At 36.4% G+C, this 22,904-nt stretch overlaps 2 protein-coding genes across 9 annotated transcripts; one reads left to right on the top strand and one right to left on the bottom strand.

The window, feature by feature from the left end:
* Positions 1 to 474: 474 nt before the first annotated feature.
* LOC135615601 (DEAD-box ATP-dependent RNA helicase 37-like) lies at positions 475 to 11,364 on the top strand. The gene is made up of 7 exons (XM_065114355.1): positions 475 to 659; positions 758 to 1,600; positions 1,720 to 1,803; positions 3,977 to 4,219; positions 5,431 to 5,598; positions 5,775 to 5,888; positions 10,658 to 11,364. Exons 2-7 carry the CDS (start codon positions 848 to 850, stop codon positions 11,162 to 11,164), a joined length of 1,869 nt encoding a protein of 622 aa, XP_064970427.1. The 5' UTR covers positions 475 to 659; positions 758 to 847; the 3' UTR covers positions 11,165 to 11,364.
* Positions 11,365 to 12,885: 1,521 nt separating this feature from the next.
* LOC135586004 (glucan endo-1,3-beta-glucosidase 4-like) lies at positions 12,886 to 21,758 on the bottom strand. Of its 8 annotated transcripts, XM_065114351.1 has the most exons (7): positions 21,623 to 21,757; positions 21,098 to 21,469; positions 19,161 to 19,320; positions 17,088 to 17,201; positions 15,098 to 16,354; positions 13,271 to 13,298; positions 12,886 to 13,181 (listed from the first exon to the last, which is right to left on the bottom strand). In XM_065114351.1, the coding sequence occupies exons 4-7, from the start codon at positions 17,149 to 17,151 to the stop codon at positions 13,040 to 13,042; spliced, it is 1,491 nt and encodes a 496-aa protein (XP_064970423.1). In that variant the 5' UTR covers positions 17,152 to 17,201; positions 19,161 to 19,320; positions 21,098 to 21,469; positions 21,623 to 21,757; the 3' UTR covers positions 12,886 to 13,039. The 8 variants fall into 8 exon arrangements, with proteins under 8 accessions (XP_064970423.1, XP_064970422.1, XP_064970419.1 ...); XM_065114350.1 differs by lacking the exon at positions 19,161 to 19,320 and having other exon boundaries at positions 12,886 to 13,176; positions 21,623 to 21,758; XM_065114347.1 differs by lacking the exon at positions 19,161 to 19,320.
* Between the last annotated feature and the right edge of the window lie 1,146 nt (positions 21,759 to 22,904).

The raw sequence follows: 22,904 nt of genomic DNA, 5'->3' as shown, positions 1-22,904 counted from the left end.
TTGAAAGCAAATCACAAAAAAATGTTTTCTTTAATCGTGACATCTCTCTTTCATCAGTTGGCATGATTTCCACCAAGTTTTATGTAGCCTTTGATTCAAATAATATTTTATCTAGAGGCTATGCCTACAAACTTCAAGAAATTTAAGAAACTAACATAAAATTTACAAACTATCATAAAATTTAAGAAAAAAACTGACTTTTATGAAATTGGACGATCAAATCGAATGTGACGAGCGAGAGAGTGAATTTTTTGTTAGACGTATTTTCACAACCAAGGAAAAAGAAGGGCACTCTTTTGAGTAAAGACCAAAAGAAAAAATCTAACATAAAAGAATTTTTTTTTGTTTGAAAATGGATTCTAATTTTTTAAGAAATAAACAATATTTCAAGATCAATTATTCAAGATATAATATTTTCCCACTTAAATGGCTGACCGAGCTCACATTGCGTGATTATTTTTGGTTCTCGGCAATTAATCGGTCAATTTATATAAGGAGCGCCCTAAAAAAAGAGGGAAAAGCTAAGGCGGTCGGAGGCATTTCGCTCACGCGTTCTTGAATAAAATTAGGGTTTCTGCTTCTTCCGACGTTCTCGTTTCTTTCTTCCCAACGACGACGACTCCTCCATCCGTCCCGGGGTTTGAAGTGGTGCTCGTCAGGTATCCTTCTCTTCTAATTCCTTTGTCCTTCCTTTGATCAATGCTTGTTCTTCCTTGGGTGCGAAGATTTGATCTTGATGCTCGTTTTGTGTCGCAAGGGTGCAATCTTCTGGGGTGGGTAGCTGCGTCGATCTGTTTCGTTCTTGAAGACCTGAGTTGAAAAAGGATCCGGATTTGCTTCCCGAATTATGCGATCTTCGTGGGCCGATGCAGTCGCGAACGCCGAGACCTCGGCAGCCGCGGCCGGCGCCTCTCCGAATAACGTTGCCCCCGTCGCCGTAGGCCCCTCCCGCGGGGGTCGCGCTGCCTACGTCCCTCCTCATCTTCGCAACCGTCCGCCGTCCGTTGAGTCTCCGGCGTTGCCCCTTGCCGACGGCCCATCGGGCGCTAGGCAACCACCTGCATCTGGTGCCCTGCCTGCCGGTGGAAACCGATGGGGCGGTGGCCCCATCCGTGATGTTGCTCGCCCTGGCTTTGGTGGCGGCAGAGGTGGAGGCGGTGGTTGGCACTCCCGGAGGGAGCAGGAGGCCAACCCTTTTGCGAACGATGATGAGACCACCGAGGAGGTATTCGATAGCCAGGAGAATTCTGGTATCAACTTTGACGCCTACGAGGACATCCCTGTAGAGACGAGCGGTGACAATGTGCCTCCACCAGTGAATACATTTGCTGAGATTGATCTGGGCGATGCGCTGAATGAGAACATCAGACGGTGCAAGTATGTGAAGCCTACCCCTGTCCAGCGCTACGCAATCCCGATTTCACTCATGGGTCGGGACCTGATGGCCTGTGCTCAGACAGGTTCGGGAAAGACGGCAGCTTTTTGCTTTCCGATCATAAGTGGGATCATGAGAGGACCGCCTGCACAGAGGCAAAGAGGATCGAGGACTGCTTATCCACATGCACTAATTTTATCACCGACCCGTGAACTGTCCATTCAAGTATGATTCCTCCAATCCCTTTTACAGGGAAATGTTTTTTTGGTTGTTTAGTCAGTTATTCTTTCTATTTGCGTCTATGTCACCTTTTATTCTGTTGGTTTTTGTTTTTCCTACCTTAGATACACGAGGAGGCTAGGAAGTTTGCCTATCAGACTGGTGTCAGGGTCGTCGTTGCCTATGGTGGGGCTCCAATCAATCAGCAGGTTCTTATTACATGCTTTTCTTGTTGGCACTTGCTTTGTGGTTCTCTCAGTAGAATCTAAATTGTGGGAGGATGCTGTTCTAATATCTGATCATTGTCATCCACAGATTTATTAACTGTCGATTACAAATGGTTCATAGTCTTTGTCTATCTGTAATTTTGTACTTGATTTACATTTATTTCTAAACTTGAATTAATTGCTGGAGGAATTGAAAAAGAAACAAAAATATATTATTAGATTTGGATAACGTACTGGTTCTTTTGGGGGTAATCCATCAGGTCGACAAATTTCTGCTCTTGAGGATTAGCATTAATCGTGATCTGGAAAAGCTTTCTTATTCGAGAATAGTTAGCAAAGAAGAGAAAGGTAAATGTAGGTTAAAAAGATAGAGATTGTTATTATGTTGTGCAGTTTGTTCTGATTGTTCTCTTCTTTTGTGTTGATCTGGATGTGGATTTCTAATAGAGTAGAAACCTTTGTTGTGAAAGAGGTCGGAGTATGAACAAATAAAGTGAATTCTTTCCTATCTAGGATAAAAATGCTTGTGCATTATGAACTTTTTGGATTTAAAACCCACGTCCCTATTTATCTTCCAAAGCTGCTAATTGTATTCTAATACGCCTTGAAGTTTTAACAAACAATTATAAGTTCTGACCTATCTTGGAGGCTCCTTATTTATTTGCTGAAATATATCTTCTAAAGGCACCACAAAATGACTGAAGGTTATATCCAAACATTGCAATTATTTACAATTTTACCTAAAAAAAATATTAACTGTGAGATAAATAGCTTAAATCTGATGAAACCACTGTGGTATAGCTCTATCATTGAGTGGGTCACATGGATGATTGGTGGCCACAACAAATATATGACAATGAACGTATGCTGTCTCTTGCCTTTTTTTTTCTTCATCTTTGTTAATTTCTGGTGCTGCATTGACTTGCTGTTTTTGGAAAGATGTAATTGATGCTTCTTTGAGACTAGCTGTTGTTACCTTTTCATCTGAATCTTCACCTGCTTGTTGCATGGTTATACTCATGTTTCTGTTTATAGGTGTACCCTCAAGTGACATGTAAATATTTTCCAGATACAGTTCCTTGAACAATACACTGAAAGATTCTTAGTAGCAGCATGCTTGTACTATAAATGAGAAAACTGTTTTGAGGTTGATATTTATTTCTGAAATGGATCAATTTGGTTGTCTTTAACAAAGTTCTGGTAGGCATGATGTCATTCAAATTGTTCCTGGGAAGTGTTTGGTAGGTGTAATCGGTGGAATCAAACCATCTGTTCATGGTGGAACATATCTATATTCATGAGAAGGGGCCCCTTTGTAATTGTTTAACATTTTTGTTGGCCAGACGAGGTCTTTGGTAGGACTATAGGACCCTTAGCAATCTGGATATTGACCTAAGGGTGAAACAAAGGTGTGTGGAGAATGACACACCTTCAGAAACAAGACATCATATTTTAAAGTGAAAATCATAGAATAACAAAGAAGGAATGATGGTAAATATGTGACTTTAGAAGATGGTTTTATTTTGTTTTGGACAGTATTATATGTGAAAATGTTGAACAATGAGTAAACAGGAGGAATAGTAACTTGAACGAAAAGTAAATGAAAACTCAAGGATGAATATGAGAAACTGAATACTTGCTTATTATAAGAAGTTGACAAGTACAAGATGAGGGGAACAGAAGAGAAATAAATATGCTGGGAAGAAAAGAGGAAACGAGAGAAAGAACAACCAGAAGAGTGAGGATAAGGAAGAGAGGTAAGAATATGATGGCTGATCCTGTTGATACGATATATTATTGTATTTGCTATTGTAATTGTTGCTTTTTTATTTTTGGATTAATTGTCTGATTGAACAAGAAAATAGAATTTCCAGTATATTATTAACTGAAGAGTAGTATATTTATGTCATGCAAAAGTTGGCTCTAAGTGCATCTTTTTGTCCATGATTGTAAATTAATGTTGTGGCATTATTGGATGACAACTTCTAAATGGAGCTCCTTATCCAACTATTTTGTATCTCTAAATTTGACTATCCTTTTCCAATATGATTAGATATTGTAGAGTAACAAGGAAGTAAGATACTGGAATTTTTGTGAGTCTTTTCCCCTCATTTTCTAGAGTTATGCTTCTTTTACTGATTATATATATCTGCAGTTGCGAGACTTGGAAAGGGGTGTTGACATTCTTGTGGCAACTCCTGGTCGTCTAGTGGATCTGCTTGAGCGAGCTAGAGTTTCATTGCAACATATTAGATATTTGGCTCTAGATGAGGCTGACAGAATGCTCGATATGGGCTTTGAGCCACAAATTCGAAGAATTGTCGAACAAATGGACATGCCGCCATGTGGTCAAAGGCAGACTATGCTGTTCAGTGCCACATTTCCAAAAGAAATACAGGTTTGTCTACCAGTTTGTTAAAAGAATTTTGTCTGGGCACTTGATCATAATATGTAGCGTTGCTGTTGTAGAATATGTGGCAATCTTCTTCATGTCACTGTGACTTACATAGCATTGTTGTTATAGAATATATGGTAATCTTCTACATGTTACTGTGACTGCTTCTAGTAATGATGTGTGATCTTTTTATAGTTTGGGGACTGCTATCTTTTTTTCAGCATTGGTAAGTATTGGTTCTTGATTCAGATTCTTAGGGGACATGACAGAAACGTGGAGCATTTGCATGGTTGTATAGGATATCTTTACTTGAGAAGTGCTATATATTCTTTTCAGATATCCATTATTGAAATTCTATGCCTTGTATGACTTGTGCAATTAACCTAGAAATTTTTTTTATTATGATTAGGATTTTAGATCTACTTATACAGCATCTAAAGTTATTTTATATCAATTACTATTGTCGGATGCTGTTATAAATGCATTGCTGGTGGTCTTCATTGTCATTGAGATAAGCTAGAGGGAAGTCTCTTTTTTCTTTTCAAATGGTAAGTGTGGTAGTCCATTGTCATTGAGATAAGCTGGAGAGAAGTTTTTTCTTTCCCAAATGGTAAATGGTGTGAGTATGAGATTTGATCTTGGACTTTCCTATCAGTCAGTCAGAGTCTTACCCAGATAGGCTAGCTGTCATTCTTGCTGGAGAAATAAATTGTTTGAATAATAAGGACAAGGAATAATAGGAATTGTTAATGGTTTGATAACTAGGGACAATGCTGAGGGAGAAGTGAATATGCTACTGGCTTAAATGAGAACTGTCAAATTTCTTAATATTAATACCTTTGACTAGGATGTATGTCAGACGGGTAAAGTATATGTAAGCAGTTTCTTGATGGATGAGAGTGGAGGGTAGAGAATATTCAATATTTGCTGCATTACAGAACTCTCATTTTGAGGTTGAAATGGTTGGAAAGTTGAGCACATTTTTTGGTGCTTATTTTTGATAATATATGTTTATGGGCCATTGGTTTGTTACCTGACTATTTGCAGCCTTTGATTCTGCTTCTTTAGCAATTATTAAGCCTCAGAATATGTTTACGCTGATAAGTTCCAATTTTTCTCATTGGCCTACATTGTTATATTGTTTTCCCCTTTTCTTTCTTTAATAAATAATTGATCTCTAAGATTTGTCAACGTGACAAAGTTAATTCATGCAGAGATTGGCTTCTGATTTCCTTTACAATTACATCTTTCTTGCTGTTGGAAGAGTTGGTTCTAGTACTGATTTGATTGTTCAAAGAGTGGAGTTTGTACTTGACTCGGACAAAAGAAGCCACCTTATGGACCTACTCCATGCCCAAAGAGACAGTGGTGCCCATGGAAAAGTAAGACCAACCTATTTACTGCATCCTTGTGTTGGTCTTAAATTTTGTTTGGCTCTGTCCACTCAAAAGTGTTCAGATACTCTAATTTTCTTGTGTTTTTTTCTTGGTAATATTATCTTGTATTAATTGTACTTTTTCTCATTACGACTGAATTTTTGTTACTTTAATTTCTGCAGCAAGCTCTAACTTTGGTCTTTGTTGAGACAAAAAGAGGAGCTGATTCATTGGAACACTGGCTTTGTTCTAATGGGTTTCCTGCAACCACTATTCATGGGGACAGGACTCAGCAGGTAATTAAATCTAGTAATGGCTGAATTATCAATGTGACCTGCCTTGTTAGCTTAACAGTACTTCTAGAAGCTTCTTTCTTGTACATCTTGGATTCCGTAATATTTATTGCTCGTCTTACTTGGACCCTTTTTGTTCTGGATGATACTGCCATGCTGAATGCTATAGAAGGTGATCATTTTTTTCTCTCTTTCTCTGCAGTAAATTCAGCAGTATGAAAAAGTGTGATTTTTATTTAATCTTTTTGAAAAAAAAATCTATTGGATCTTGATAGTTCCATTTGAAGGTTTCACTCCAATGGCAATGTTAGATTTTGTCTATCTGTCTCCTAATCATTTGGGAACTAAACTGTGGGTTCATTATTTTTTAGTTCTTTTCTCTTCTCACTCATATTTATTATATCATGTATCATGGTCACATGTAATAAACTGAAATGCAGTGTTTCAGGAAACCATGGTGGAGCTTGTTGTAACATAATTGAAACTCTGCATCTGCCACAAGGTGTTCTTTCTTCTTCTTTCATGTGAGACATTAAGAGTTTAGAAGCTGATACGCGAGTCTAGCACTAGCTGACACATTTTCAATCAATTATGTAAAAGCAACTTGAGGAAATAAATAGAAGACTATAAGTGAAACAAGTGGAGTTCACGTATGTTTAAACTTTAAAATAACACAAATGGTCATTGGTGAGAGTGGCAATCTGTAGAAGGTTAGATTAGAAATGAAATAGTACTAGAGAACAAATTTTCAATCAATTATGTAAAACCAACTTGTGGAAGTCAACAGAAGATTAGAAGTGAATTAAGCGAAGTTTCCTTATGCGCAAAATAACACAATTGGTTGTTGGTGAGAGTGCTTAGCTGGTGTATGCTCATACATATAAATGTATATGGGTTCTCGCTATTAACTTAAAAATATTTCTTGTTAATCAGGGAACACTTTAATCAGGGAGGCTATTAACCTAAATGTGTATAAATATACACTTACCCAAGTTGCAGCACTTTGATTTTTCTTCAAAGGAGCCCAAAGAGATGGCAATAAGACAGCAAATATACATTGCAGAATGTTTGTCCAACAGAATAACTTCTGTTATCCAAGCACCTATCTCCCACTGAGAGAAAAAGAAAACTGAAAATGTAAAGAGGCTTGCATTAAATTTCAGTATGAGAGAGCATAGCAGGATTGAAAGAATAGGTGGTGAATGAAATCTGTGGATGCAAACTGAACAATTTAAACTAGGACAAAAATAAATCTGCATTATAAGAAAAAAAATCTTCCACTTGCTGTTGATGCGTTTAATCAAATTCAAGATGCAAGGTACATACAAGGTCGAATAAAGATTGTAGTTGATGAGATTGAAGAATGCTATATAGCCCAGGTGGTGACTTGTGACACTGATTTTAAGGTTGCTGAACATTTAGACACGGTCAATATTTTTTCAAACATTGAATAGCCATGGCTTATATCTAATGATAAGGACATAACAACATCCAACTAATGAAGAAGACCTTGGTGAAAGTACAATATATTATCTATTTTATCTATAATCCTAGGTGTATGCCTTGATGAAGTGATTTAGAAATTCATATTATTTGATGTCACTCAATTAGCTAGTAACTTCATCTCCTTGAGGTCCAATTAATGGTGATGTGACTCAATGTTGTATTTACATTTGAGTAACTAGTTTAGCTATCATTTTGCAAGCTCATTCTAATAGATCATGAAAAAGCATGTTTTGTTATCGAGATTCTGGAATGCAGTGATGGAGACTATAATTTTTGTTGAGTCATTTTACTTAGTCCTAGGTTAGGTTTACACGGAAAAGAGATTGCAAATGGACTACACTTATATTTGATGAGAAGATCATGAAGAAGCATATTTTGTCCTCTAAATTTTGTGATGTTGTGTTTGATATCATTGTAACCGTTGAACGTCTGTCTTAGTCGTGCGCAAGGTTTACATGGAAATCAAATCCTGGATGGGCTACATTAACTGCCATGAATCCATACTGTTAGGGAGGTGATTATGAAGATTCTTCTTGATCGTGAGAGATCTAAGCCCTTATTTTGTATCATTGATCGAAGATGAGATAGATGTTTAGATAAAAGAGAATTTTTAATTTTCTTATTTTTATACCTCATAAATTATGATATGCATATTTTAATAAAGATCAAAATGTTGGATTGTTGTAATCCACACTAGTACCGATATAATCTATTCACTGAAGTTGACCTGTTATTTACCCTTTTTATAATCATCATTGGGTTGGAACTAAATATCACTAATACGACCTATGCTATTAGTGAGGTAAAGGATTTCGTTAAGTAGTCTTTTGACATGTGAAATTAATATAATTCCCTATGATCTTTAAGGGATGCTTGTCTTGAGAGTGGCTCAGTCATCTAGCATACTGAGGTATGATGCCAATATAATGTGTCATGGTAACACAATTCTCAAATAAAATTCATGTATGTTGCAATCAATTAAACATTATTAAATTTTAATTGTTTGATTGTAATTTTGTAGATGAGTGTTGGCTTCAATGTGGAGGATCCACACATTACTACAGAAAATATGGTGTGAATCCTATCACAAATTGCACCAACGGTTGAAAGTGTAATTAGTCTACCTTGTCCTTGATACACAAAAATTCAGTCAGCTTTCATATAGATGCTTAGAGAAATTGGTTTACATTCGCAAAATACCAGGACCCTTCACCTGTCGATGATACATTAGATTCACCACATCTAGGTTCATTTTGGATCAGATTGTAAACAATGACCAATAGGGTGAGGCTCCTCAGCATAAGGACTAACTTCTTTTCAAGGTTAACTTTTGTTCCCTTGTCAAACTCAAAAGGCTGGAAGAAGCTAATAGATGAGATGGTGATGTCTTTAGATACACCCGGCTCATTTTTGTATCAGAGGCTGACTTCTTGACCCTGTAGCCCAATTTTGGTTAGAATTAACTGGAGTTGGCCAACTATGGCCAATAATAGCTAATTTGACATATTCAACAGAAAAAAGTAGGGAGGAGTGGGCGAAGAAATAGAGGGAAGTAATCAAATTTGGAGAGTTTGAAGAAACTAGCTGTTGAATATGGTGATGATCTTAGATACACCCAACTCATATTGGTTCATCAAAGGCTGGTTTATTAAGGCTGATTTCTTGACCTCAACCAAAATTTGCCAACTTTGGTTAACTCCAGCTAGCTTTACATATTAAAGAATCAAAAGAGTGGGTGGGAGAAGAAAAATAGGGAAGCTAAAATGGAGGAAAGGAGATGGAGCTGCTGACTCAAACTTAGATAGATGCACAACTGCTATAATATTTGATATTTGATGCAATTATTGCATTTGTCGTCTATTACCATTATTGAAATGTTCATCATCCATCACCAAGAAACCCAGAGGAAAGAGCATTAGAAGATGAAATGGGAAGTCAAGAGTAATTCTTAATCTCTTATATAAATAGAAATGCCAACCCGAAGATGTCAGGAGACTCATGAACATTCCGAATGAAGTTTGGTTTTTTTTTTTACGACAGCTCATTCGATTGTTTTTTTCTTTCAAAGGCATCGCCCTCTTTGCATTGCCCATGAATCACGAGCTCCATCTCTCTCTCCGCATTGTCCAATCACCATTGCTAGACTATTATTGCAGTGTCCACTCCTTGGCTGCCTCATTACCAAGATGACTTCTTTCTTCTTCTTCTTCTTCTTCTTCTTCTTCTTCTTCTTCTTCTTCTTCTAATTACCATGATACATGCCAATGTACCATGTATCAGAATGCTGGCATTAGACTGGATGCATACAGGTTCGGTCATCGGTACAAGCCTGATATCTGAAATTGTATTCGTTGAATTAACCTAATAGAGAAGTATTAAGGATACAAGTTTCATCATTATCTTCAAGATCAACAGAAAATTGTTTTTTTTTGTGTGATTTGATTAATATTTTAATAAAAAGAATCATAATCGCTTTTAATGAAATTTTCTCTATTATTTGGTAATTTTAATTTAAATTATTTTCTCATCTATTCTCAACTTAGACAAAAATCAGCACAGATGAACCAGTAAAATCACATTGTCTTTAGTCGATCTTGGTACTGATCTTATGAACTATGGTTATGATGGACCATAATATTAGTTCTCATAGTATTGTGTGTATTTTGGACTTTGAAATTCTATACGAATCTCTGACAATGGAGTAATAATGCAAAAAAAAAAAAAAAATCAAACTGAAGATCCTCACTGTACTCATGTATATTTGTTTGAGGTCACTAGATTTGCAATTCCTGATAAATCTGCCAGTGCAGTGAGTGATGCAGATAAATCCAAATCAAATTTCTTCCTTTGTGAAATTAATGCTGAAATTAACTGAGGGCCATGCAAGTTGAAGATTTGCATCTTTTTAATGTTATATGAAAACATATGTATCTTCTATGTCACTATAACTCTTTCAGTTTTAATATTGTTGTAGTTCTTGCGGTCATATTTTTTCACAATATTAATTTAGCTAATTTTGCTAGTGGGTTGATGGATGATATGGCCTTCTAGTTTGAAAATACAGACTACTGTCCATAAAATCATCAAGTTAAAAAATCTAAAACTTGAGAACTATCAAATTGTCAGGAGCCTTCTCACATCAGATGACTGAGTTCTCTGTGTTGAGTTTTATTTGATGTTTTTTTCCAGATCTTTAGAATGCTGTCCCCTTGAGAATACTTGCTTAAAAGAAGTTCTCTATTGACATATCATCTATTCATTTTCAGGAAAGAGAACAGGCTCTGAGATCTTTTAAGAGTGGTGCAACTCCAATTCTTGTTGCAACAGATGTTGCAGCCCGTGGGTTGGACATTCCCCATGTGGCACATGTTATCAATTTTGACCTCCCCAATGACATTGACGATTATGTGCACCGTATTGGAAGGACTGGCAGAGCTGGAAAGACCGGTCTGGCCACTGCCTTCTTCAATGAGAGTAACTCATCCTTGGCGAGGTCATTATCTGAGCTCATGCAAGAAGCAAACCAGGAGGTGCCACAGTGGCTCTCCCGCTTTGCTGCAACCCGTTCTTATGGTGGTGGTGGTGGTAGAAACCGGAGATCTGGTGGAGCCCGCTTTGGTGGTCGTGACTTCAGGAGAGAGCCCTCTAGCAAGGGCGGGGGAGGAGATTATTATGGTGGAGGCAGCAGTGGCTATGGAGGAGGATCATATGGGGCATCTTCAGGTTACGGGGGTGGATATAGCAGTTCAGGGGTGACAAGTGCTTGGGATTAGTATGGTCCATGTTCACCCTTTTTCCAGGAATACAATTTTAATAGGTTTCCATACTTGTAGGATTAATTTAGTAACTATTCCATTGGTGTTTTCTGCTCATTCAATATTCTCTCTTCTACTAATTGGTTCCCTGCTGCAGGAAGGGATGTGTGGTTGTCGTTTGGATGTTGAATTCTAATTTTGGGTCTCTTTTTTTTTTATATTCTTTTTTTCTTTTTTCCATCCTCGTTGAATCAGTGGGAAGGTGTATCATGTTTGGGGCTGCTATTTTCATCTTAAAAAAACATGGTGTTTTTGGCTGTTTAATCTGTGGGGAATCAAACAAGAGCAAAGAGTTTGGCTTTTCTACCGTCATTATTACCTGTCAGAGTTCTTGTTGTAAATTCTCTGAACATCGAATAAGCGTGGAGGGGGAAGAGAGATCTGGGAGGCTGTCATGTGCGCATCATGATGCCTGTATTATTATTATGATTTGAAGAACCTGTGTATGTCGTACTCTCCAAGAATTTAGGGTTTCGAGATTAATTATTTGGTAGCGTTGTCTGCATCTTAATTGGTGGTAATCAGTTGATGTAAAATCACTGTATGAGATGATGAATTGCTTCACAGCAGAATCGGTAGCAGATTCCAAAATAGTTGGAACATGATGGGTTCTTTGTTAATGTGGGCAGCACCACCCCCCCACCCACTTTTTGTTTACTGATGTTTGCTTGAGCTGCACCGGATTCTCATATGAACATCCCCACTTGGATCAATTGGCTGGATTAAAGATTGGCAGTCTTCTCTCCTACCGTGTGATACAAATCCAAAAACTTGCACCGGATGCTTCCTCCCTCTGATTCTTCATCCTTCTTCCTCCCAACCTTTTTATGTTTAGGTGTACCGACATATGATATGTTAGAATGGATCTTGGATCTGGTTTGGTTACCGATTCATTCGACATATGATCTTGGATCTTCTTTAGAGGTAGTGGAATTCGGATCATTGATAATGGTGGTGACTTTGGCATCACACTCGAAGAACAATGGATATATCGCCTATCGCCTTGTACGAGTAGTTTTTTAAACTTCTTTCGAACAATCTCAAGTTTTGTTACATCCGACAACATCAGTTTGAGCTTTGACCTATAATACACTTTCACTATACAAAATTAAGAATCTTATATAAAGAATATCCGCCGCTTTGACTGTTTCAACGAGTCAATCAACCATAAAAAAGCATTTCTCTACTAATTTCTTAGTATTCATTTTTTAATCAAAGATTCTAAGAATAACCTATACAATGGATTGAGTGACTTTGGGTTCCTTATAATTCTTAAACAGTCTCCTATATTCAAAGTGTCAGCAAACTTGAACTAAACAAACCCTAATTGGTGAACAGTATGTGAATGGGAGAAGTGACTGAATATTTACGTACACACAAATCTTCAGAGTGTGGCTTTAGTTAATCTTCACTATTGGTCATATCGTAAAGCAGTCCTTGTGGGTCTGCTTAGAGAGATAGAGCAGAATGGTGGAGTGTCTGGATCCGATCATATATATATATATATATATATAATGCAAGCATGAGAAATTTAAAGAACATTAAGTAAAAGAGTTTCAACTATGAATGATCAGAGAAAAACCAACTGAAGCACCTACAAACATTATATTTCTAGCAAGTGGCAAAACTGTAAGTTGCCGATTCACTAGCAATGCCAAGATCAGCAATTAGACGCAGCGAAAAAAAGTATACCATGCCTCAAATTTATACAGATAGGATGAACAGTTTGGTTTAGGACATGCAATTGGACTCAACAGCTCACTCTCAGCTGGCTATTGCAATCCTTCACTTTCTTTACCACACTGAACTGATGATCATATGTATTTTTACATGTCAAAATAGAAGAAGCAACATAGAAGCGATGATAAATGCAAATGAGATAACTTGCAGATTTGAAGCCTCACTGAGAGCGCCTACTGGTCCAAAGGCTGAACCGATTGTGGTGCTGCCGGTTGTGCTGGTGCTCGACCCTGAGCTGCAATTGAAATCAAATAGTCATAAGACACCAGAAGGGTATTGAGTCTTTAAACAGCACAGACTAAAAATTTCTCTGCCATCACTCACCTTCCAGAAAAGATGCATGAACCATGGCCTGTGAAGTGTACCGAATTAGGTAGAAGAAATGCCAACATTAGGGTTTCCGACAGAAAAAAAAACAACGTTAAACTGATACTGTAACAATGAAAGATACCACTACATCCAGTCAAATATTTACATGTATATGTGGACCAATAAAAGGCATTGTGTTTACATCATGATAATATATAGTAACAGCAGCTACAAAATTTACGTGTAATAGTAGGAAACTTATAACAGGTGTCAATCACTAAAACTAACTGTCGGCAGTATGAGCTCTTGTTTTACCTCCTTTTGCTATTGGGTTAACAGAATCCAGCCACCAAAATACAAGGGAGTAAGAAATGAGATAATAAAATTGAGAACACGAAACATACTATATTGGCACAACCTGAGTTCCCAAATTCAATTTTATCTGGAAAGAGAAAATAAATCAAGCACTGTTCAAAAGCAGCTAGAAAATTTTGGCAATTTTCCAATTACTCACCAGAAAGGGAAAAATTAGTTACAATATTCATCATAAGGCACTATTAATTTCCTAAAGATTGTCTTACCATATGAAATAGATCAAGGCAAAAACAGCATATAATTACTCAAAAAACGAAAATGCATCTATGTGAAGTACATCATTACCTTTATGACAGCCAACATGTAATTTGACATTTTCAATATTGGCTAGTTTTCTTAAGTTCTTTTCCCCAAATTTCGCAATAGAACACAATGGCATAACACTAGTAATGATAATGCAAATAATGATGATGGGTTATGATCAGGAATAGTCCAAAATAATTGACTAAGCATCTCATTGTAAGACCCAAGTAACATATAAGGCGAGTTGAAAAAAACAAATGTCAAATGGTTGGATAATTAAATTTCTAGAATAATGATGTAATGCAGAGTTAATAAAAAAAGCACAGTTTTCTGCATCCTAGAAGATATTCATGTTGATTAAAAGAATAACCCTCCAATTTGTTGGGAGATAGAAAACAAGCACAAACATGTCTTTCACAAGACAATAGAATGATCTATTGAGACTTCTGTTTTCCAAGACACCAAATTGGGATTACCACAAAACAAAAAGTTAGTGGACTTAGCCATCAGTTCATTCTGAATGACGAAAGAAAAATAAGTGCTGGAAACATATAGCCAACGACAAATGTCTTTGTTGGTGAAAGCAAGATCAGTGTAATTTCAGGGTTCCGAAGTTATTCTTATGAATTCTACTGTAAAACTTGTGAATTATTTATGCCATATAGAACTAAGTTCAAGATCACAAATGGAGCCACCACCATCAACATATTTAATCAATGGCAGAAGACAACCATCTAAATATAAAAAAATAAATGGTCGAAGAGGCATACCAGAAGGGGGGAAATGGAAGACGACAAAAAGCATGCTGAACATCAATGCATGATAAATTAACAGTGTAAGAATGAGATTTATGGTACTTAGTTACCAAGACAGAAGATGGTAGCAAAGAACAGTGGTGGGGACAGAGGTCCATCCGTGTGTATGTAGGTAATAACAAGATAGTGATGGTAATTAGATAGAGACAGGCTAGTGATAAATGACATAAGGAGCATTGTGAAGAAGAGAAAGATGAGAGTGGAAACATAATAAAAGCAAAAGTTAAAAGTAGGATGTGTTCAGGTGTTTTAATAGGGACCAGGGATTAGAGACCGCTTTTATCGATTTTCTAATAAAAAAGTAATGAGGAAATGTATTACAAACACAAAAAAGAAGGCACAAGGGAGCAGCCATGTGGTATCCAATCTTAAAAAACAGTTATATCCATTTTGAGTGAAAGCAGCTTACTGGGATCAGTAGTGGTAATCATGGCTGTATTACCAAAGTTGCAGGTACCACCAGTTGCTTGAGTTCGGTGATAGTAATCATTGAATGCATAGGAGGTGAGGGCTACAAGATTGTCAGCTTCATAGCATGCTTGTCCTGGCTGGATAGCGGTGCAGTTAGCTGAACCAGGTCCGCAAGCCCAATCTAAACCTTTCTTCAGTGCATTGGAGTCCACACTAGAATTTGCCACACAGAAAACTCCGACCAAACCTGTTGAATCAGCATTCGACTCAGCAATACGTCCAAAAGTCAAAGAATAGAGTGCAGTCCCATTTGGAACATATATCCCCCAGTTTTTCTCAGAAACAGGTCCAGGTCGAAGATCCTCATTGAACAACTCAAGGACATATGTGCTAACTGATATCGTTGGTTGACTTGGTGTACCAGAACCATTCAGCACATGATGTATAAGATTGCTGTTGTAGGTCAATGCATTGTCAATACTAGCATCTGATTCATTGTCTCCACCTAGTGATGGCCAACCAGACTCTGTCACAATCACAGGAATGCCAGAAAAATTGAGTGATCGCATCGAGTAATAAGCAGCATCGATCATTGCATCAAACATGCTTGTGTAGTGGAAATTTGTATTGGGGTCCACAATCTGATTGTTTGGTTTTAGAGGTTGGAACAGGGCATACTCCAGGGGAAAAATACCTTGTCCCTTGGTGTAAACATAATAGGGCTGTGCATTTAGCATGAAACATGATCCTGTGTTCTTCAAGAACTGAAGATACTGATTCATTATGGAGTTCCATGATGAGTTGAAGGATGCTGTTGATGGAGGAAAATGTTTGGGAATCATGTCCATGGACTGTGGACTTGAAACTTTAACCTGAAAGTTAAGATTTGCGGCTAGAAGAGCAGAATGAAGGAATTGCATAGCTGGAATGAGAACAAGGGCTGCATTTGGGATGGTTGTCAACACCTCATTGCCAACAGCAATATAAGTGATATTAGTTGCAGGAACAAAAGCAGCAATATTTTTGTTGATCCACGCAGCTGCTTCGGATTGAGACTCTCCTATCCGTAGTAGCTGATCATTGGGAACCCCCACTAGAACCTCTATCCCGGTGTTTGCCAGGGCATTCAGCATTTGGTGGTCAGCATCAAATAAACGTACATGTTTGATCCGCTGAGTTTTCAGAATTGACACAATTTCTGCTGCTGATGGCAAGCTGGACATCTGAGTACCAATATTAATCCCAATAAATGCACCTAAAAAGTTTGCACCATCATCAATTCAAAGTATATTCAGAGAGAAAAAGAAAACGCAGCAAACTATGAAAAGATAAGAGTAAAAAGCTAGCTTGTACTAGTTTAAAAACAATGGAGTGGTTCCAGAAGGTTGAAGATTCTAAAGAAAACTTGAATACTAACTAAACAAACTGAATAGACAGAGGAGGCATTCCATGACTTTGTTTTTTGTTCACACTTCACCAATGTACAAAGGATTTTTATGACTTCCGCCAAAATAAAATCAGAATAATAACAGAGAAAAGACAAAGGCTAAGCTTTTTCCTTTTTTTCTTTCTAAAAAATGATTTACCTAAGTTTTAGGGGAGAATAATCAATAAAAACTAAGGTAAGTTTTAGGGAAATAATCAAGAGATCCTCTAGTCGAACAGTTTAATTGGGCTTGTCCGATCATCACAACTCAAACTCCATAAGAAAAAAAAATCCAGAAAATAAGAAATGAATAACAGGAAATTCTCACCAGAGTAACACTTATAATCTACTAACAAAAGGGGAAATGGCAAGAACACATTATTCCATATGGATCAAGCTTCAACAAAATCAAGAGAAACGAAAAACTACTCCTGGTTCTTGAAATGATCTTGGTCTAATACTAGTGTAGATGGAATAGGATCTAATATGAAGGATTTAAAAGTACATAAGACAAATTTTCCTATCCCAAATTGAAAACTAAAATTAATGGCAATAAACATACCTGAAGCACTTGAGAAGATAAAGATAAGTAAAAATATAATTTTCTCCCATTTTCTCGGCAGCATCTGGCTTAACAACTTCACAGTAAATACTTCAAAGATGCTTGCAACCTCAACTACCAAATTTAAGAATTCAGGAAAGTTCAATAAATGAAATAACAAGTAACTGCGAAATAATTTAAGATAAAAAAAGCATACCAAAATATTGTGATAGATAAGCCACAAGTTCTCTTTCTTAAATTGTAACAGCTCAGAAAAAACTCGGAATATAAGATTGTGTCAATAACTCACGTATGACAACCAAGGGAGAAATAATTTAAAAGTTTGTGGGGAGATTTTAGCAACAAAGTAGAAATTGAAAAAAGGACATATTAGTGACTAGCAAAAGCTGCAACCAAGTGAGCACTAGTATCTATGACCAGGTGATCATAATTATCAGTTTAACTAAAGACAAATTCGAGGTTGATAACTGAAAAAAAAGATATAAGCCATAAATTATACAGGCCACATAGCCATGAATTTCCATTAATAAGGGGAGCCAAATTTAACAAAATCTGTATTTTTTAAGTTTGGAGACTGTATACAAGATATAGTGTCGTAAAACAAATATCTAATTCGATATAGTGCAAGGTCAATCTCTCTCAGTCAAGTAATGATTTAAGAGGGAAAAAAACTTCTGGATGTGATCATGAAGATGAAGCAAATTGAAAGATTCGCTACTGTATCTCTGTTTCTTGCATACAGTAAAAAATATGAGAGAAATCCTAGTTAAAACAAGAAAGGTGTCAATTGTTGCTTCTTTGCTGAAATCTGAAACCAATAGGAAAGGTGAGAAAAAGGTTCCTGAGATAAGATTATCGATTATCTATTGTCCTTGTCAAGTGGAAAAGAAATAAAGGGCTATAAGCTAAATAGAACAATTAAAAAGGTGTTAGACGTAGCAACCATTTTGAAGCTAGTGGATAGAGGATAAAATAGAAAAAGAGGCTAAGAGAAAGGATAAAAGAAAATAGAGTTGAGAGGAGGGATTTATCTCTGCAAATATGTATTTAGCCTCTCTTCATCTTCTCTCAACATTGTCCAATGTCCAAGTAAGTGATTGTCTTGCCTAATCTAGAAATAAAGTCTTTAATCTCAATTCCATGTGGTTGTCATGAAGTTAAAAATCAACAGATGCAGAACTTTTCCCTATCTGGTTATGGTAATCCAAATATTAGATGAGCCACCACAACCTTTAGTTTTGCCTTGGCAGCAAACATGTGCTAGTAAAGTAACACACTGAAAACTGGCTAACACAACACATAATTGGAGAAGAACATGCTTATAACAGGCATCAATATCTATGATCGACAAATCATCAGTCATAGAATAGTTGAATTTGAACGGAAATAATTTATTGTGTGGGAAAGCCAAACTGAAACATCATCTGAAGATTCTGAAACGTAGGAGATGAAAAACTAGTGGTTGAGCAGAATCAACCTATATGATGTTTTACGCAGGGTATCAAATATTAGAATAAACTATATTTAAAACCTCTTGGCTAGCACAAGGGAAGTAAATGTGTCTTATAAGTTCTGTATGCCTCAAGTTTGCCAAGAGTCCCAAAGTTCTTATGAGAATAGCATGGAAGAATGTAGTGAAGCTACCACTACAATTGCAACCACGTTAAACTTAGATGATGGTGCAATATATTTCATAATCAGATCATGCATAACAATACAAAGTTCAACTACAAGGGAACTGGTAAACTTGGAATTTGTTAGAAATGAGCTAGCTTTCTGATGAGATAATGTTCTCACACAGCATAAGAGCTAAAACCCATTAACAAGAGAGATGCTCTCCCAATTTTAGGGAATAAACGATATGGACAACCATAATTGGAACTTTTTTTATTATTCTTCTATCACGTCTTTCTCCATTGCTCATCTCTTCATCTAATAAAAATGTAAATTGATTAAGTTACAAGATGGACAAGGAAATGTTAAATTAAAGTAGATAATTAAAAAATAAACTAAAGTTTACAAAAACAGGATAAGATTCGGAATCAGCCATGGAATTTGTACTCGAAATCATACATCTGGCTGGACTGGGGAGATGCAGATATTTTAGATATGACCAAGATTACCCAGACAGCCATAAATATGGAGTAGGATCAGTTCAGGACCAGCTGGGACTGTGTAGAACTCCAGTGGAACCAATCAGAACCAGTTAGTGCTAAAACTGGTTGCATCCATCCTAAATCAATTAAAACCAATCAAATTGACTGCAGATGAGCTAGGTGCCACCAAAATTGAAGAATGATCATGCTGAGAGAGCATCTAGTTATGCATGGTTAGCTAGAAGGAAGAAGGAATTTTGTCAATATTTTCCTCGATTCTTGCACATTTTATGGTTCAAAAGCTAGCTTTGAATATAGTCCGATAGAGGTAGTTGTCCAAAAATATATGCTTAACATAAAGAAGCAAAAGAAATGGTTACACTAGGAGATATTACCAAATGACTAGAGATAATAAAGTGAGTTGGGACATCATGGGTTGTAGTTGTTGTATTAAAGATAATAAAGTATAAGGAGCACATAGAAAAATAATTCAATTTGGATGTTTTTACCAAAGTCCTTCAGGTCCATTTCATTCACACTGGGGTAGGAAAAGAAAATATATTAACTTTTACTTGGACAATTACTTAGATCCAGTTCTCAGATATGACCAGAACCCAACAGCACATGAATCTAGTAAGGCTCTAACATGAGAACCATGGAAATATCAGTTTGGGCTGGTAGATCACAAATCCATTGATTTCAACCATATACAACTATTATTGGACAACATCAATGACCTGGTTGCTATGTTGTCCTTGCCTTTGTAGTAAAGCATATGATTAGATGTTTGTATTTTGATGAAAAAGGAAATTAGGGATGTTGGATCCATCCCTCATGAGTTAGCACTCCAGCCAATATCTGGAAGGGAAGTTTTTATAAACTTTGTGTACCAACACCTAGCAAACTTCTAGCTTGTTGTTTCCAGAAACTCCCTCTTTCAAGACAAGCATGTTTCCATTAGACTTGAGAAAACCATTATTGTCACAACAGAGCTTTTTTATGTGATTGTCGTTTGCTTAAAAGGGTTAAGAAAGGCACCCGGAACAAAAATAACATATACTAAGTAATCATAGAAGTAAGCTTATAAGCCTTCTGTGTTTCAACAAGATACTTCTAAGGTTGGATTAGTTAGCCAGTCAAGCTTACAAGAGAAGAAATTATTGCAATAAATATATTTTGCTTAGTAAATAAATAAAGAATTTAAGCAAAGAATTCCAAGTTTCTCTTTTGTTTCTTTAAGTTAACTATATTTTGAGCTAAAAGTTTTCTGGCTTTTTATCATTTAGCTAAACATTTCCTCCCTTATATATAAACCATGTGTATCTTGATGATTCATTTGCTTTTATGCCCTTATAAATAACATGGTTTTTCATAGTACCAAAAGAAAAAGATAGTGCAGCAGGAATTCAAAGGCCCAAGTGATCACAATAAAAATCAACAAGAAAGGTTGACTCTTTTGAGTATGTAGCTACAAGAAAGCATAATCTCAGAAAGTACATGCTCTCGTTATCCTGCCAGGGACAAAAACAAGTAGTGATGCAATCATATGCTCTCAGACAAGATAGGAGACTTGTGTTCAGAGAAGAAGAAAATTTTCTATTTCAATGGTTCTTGAATGTTAACAGTTTCCAAGACAAACTCCGCATTACATTGTCATAATCCGGACCAATGTTTCTTAATGCACTACAAGAACACACATACCTAATCGAGTCACAGATATCTCAGAAAAATAAATCGTTTGCTAACTACAACATTGGTTTATAATTTCCCGTTGCTTGTATATACAAATATGAGTCAATAAAACCAATCATATAATTCTGAATTGCAAGTAGTAAATTTACAATTTTTTCCCCCAACTGCTCAATTATAAGAACGACAAACTTAAAAGCACCAGAAGACAAACACAACTAGTACCTCCCAGTTCACCAACTGACAGCGTTATCCTCATGAGAATAGGATGATCTTCCTGACCGATGAATCTTAAGAATTGATCCAGCAGCTACTTCAGTTCAAGTGGCACAAACATGGAAACCAATCAGTCCACCCAAGAATTCTCTTCTATTGGGTGACTCGAGGAAATAAGCTAGATAAATTATGGAGCACAACAACATTCGATCGACAGCCAGCTTTAAGTTGATCTCCAAATTCCAACAGACCACAAGCTCGAGCAAAAATCTAAAGTCACCACAACAAAGATTCCATTTTTCCAGACCTCAAGAGCCAGTAAAACCCAGCAGGTGTTTCAGAAGCCCAGAGAAATCTCGAAAGCATATAACCAAAAGAAAACTGCAAGGAAGAAAGAAAAACAAGAAACAGAGTAAGAGAGAAGTAGCACCTCTTCCGACCACGTCACCCACAGTCGAAGAAAGGAGCGTTCTCCAATCCTATCGACAAGAAAAGCAAGGACAAGAAAAAAAAAAGGTTTTTAGTCCTCATTACCAAGATGAAGAGAAGAAACAGTATTTTAGAGACAGAGTGGAAACAGGAAGACAAAAAGGCAATGAGTGTGCTACAGCCCAGCAGCGAGGAGAGAGAGAGAGAGAGAGAGAGAGAGAGAGAGAAGCAGAATCCAAAGAGGGTTTTGGGTTTCATTTGCTGGAGCAAAATTACATATATATCCAAGCAGACAAAAACCTGACGAACTCAGCGCCCCACTGACAGAATCTATTTGTACGGCACGCTCTCCATTACATCTTCACAAAACTTGAACAACCTGATTCAATCCTTCTCTCTTTGAAGGATTAAGAGACTTATCCGCAACACATTATTTTCCTTCTCAACTAGTTTTACCCCCTAAGTTGGATGAGAACGGAATTGGCTGTAATCGTTTTGCTTATCAAAGATTAGTTTTTTTCTTATTGCAAGAGAAAAAATATGCTTCGACTGTCATAACAACTGAATGTGATAAGATATTCCTTATTTTTTACCACAACGATCCAATATTAAGAATAAGTGATGAAGATCAATTTTGATCCTAAAATCTTAGGATGGTATGTTCTGAATCCTCGTTCACGAGATGCTTCTCCTTCTGACATTATGTGGCACATGCAAAAACAAACAAACAAAAAACAATGTTACTATTACAATAATGTGAGAGAAAACATCATTCAAAAACATTGCTTTGAGCTAATGTGTGAGCAATTATGAGAGAGAGAGCAATAGTGTTACATACTAATGAGAGAGAGAATGCATCATTCAAGAAGATTGCCTTCAACTATGTATTCACGGGTAAGCTGGAGCGAGAGATACAGCTGAACCGTTGCACAATAAGGAGAGAGAATAATCATTCAGGACTATGTATTCACTTGTAAGCTGCGGGAAAAAAAAGGAGGAGCTAATTATATGATTAGTTAATTTTAATATCTCGATCTTTATAATTATAAAAATAAAATATTTAATCTCATTATTTCAATAAATATATATTTTTAAATTTTTAATCTTATAAAATTATCTTTTTAGTCATGAAAATATTAATGTTTCACTTTCGTAGTAAAAATATGTGATTTATATTCTTGTTATTACTTAACATGCAAAGTAGATTTACAATTATTCTTTTACCTAAATTATGTGACATCAAGATCTGTTCGTCGTTTATTTTTTAAAGTTAATTAACTTTCTTTATAAGTCAAAAAAAAATTTCTATAATGAAGAAACTTTTTCAAACAATATTTTAGCAACTGACTGGAATCCATATTATATTTTTTTCAAAAATAGAAAATCG

The sequence above is a fragment of the Musa acuminata genome, chromosome BXJ2-6, assembly GCF_036884655.1.
Source record: "Musa acuminata AAA Group cultivar baxijiao chromosome BXJ2-6, Cavendish_Baxijiao_AAA, whole genome shotgun sequence".
Classification (NCBI taxonomy): Eukaryota; Viridiplantae; Streptophyta; class Magnoliopsida; order Zingiberales; family Musaceae; genus Musa; species Musa acuminata.
Note: the sequence above shows the minus strand (reverse complement) of the source record. Positions and strands in the feature narration are given on the sequence as shown.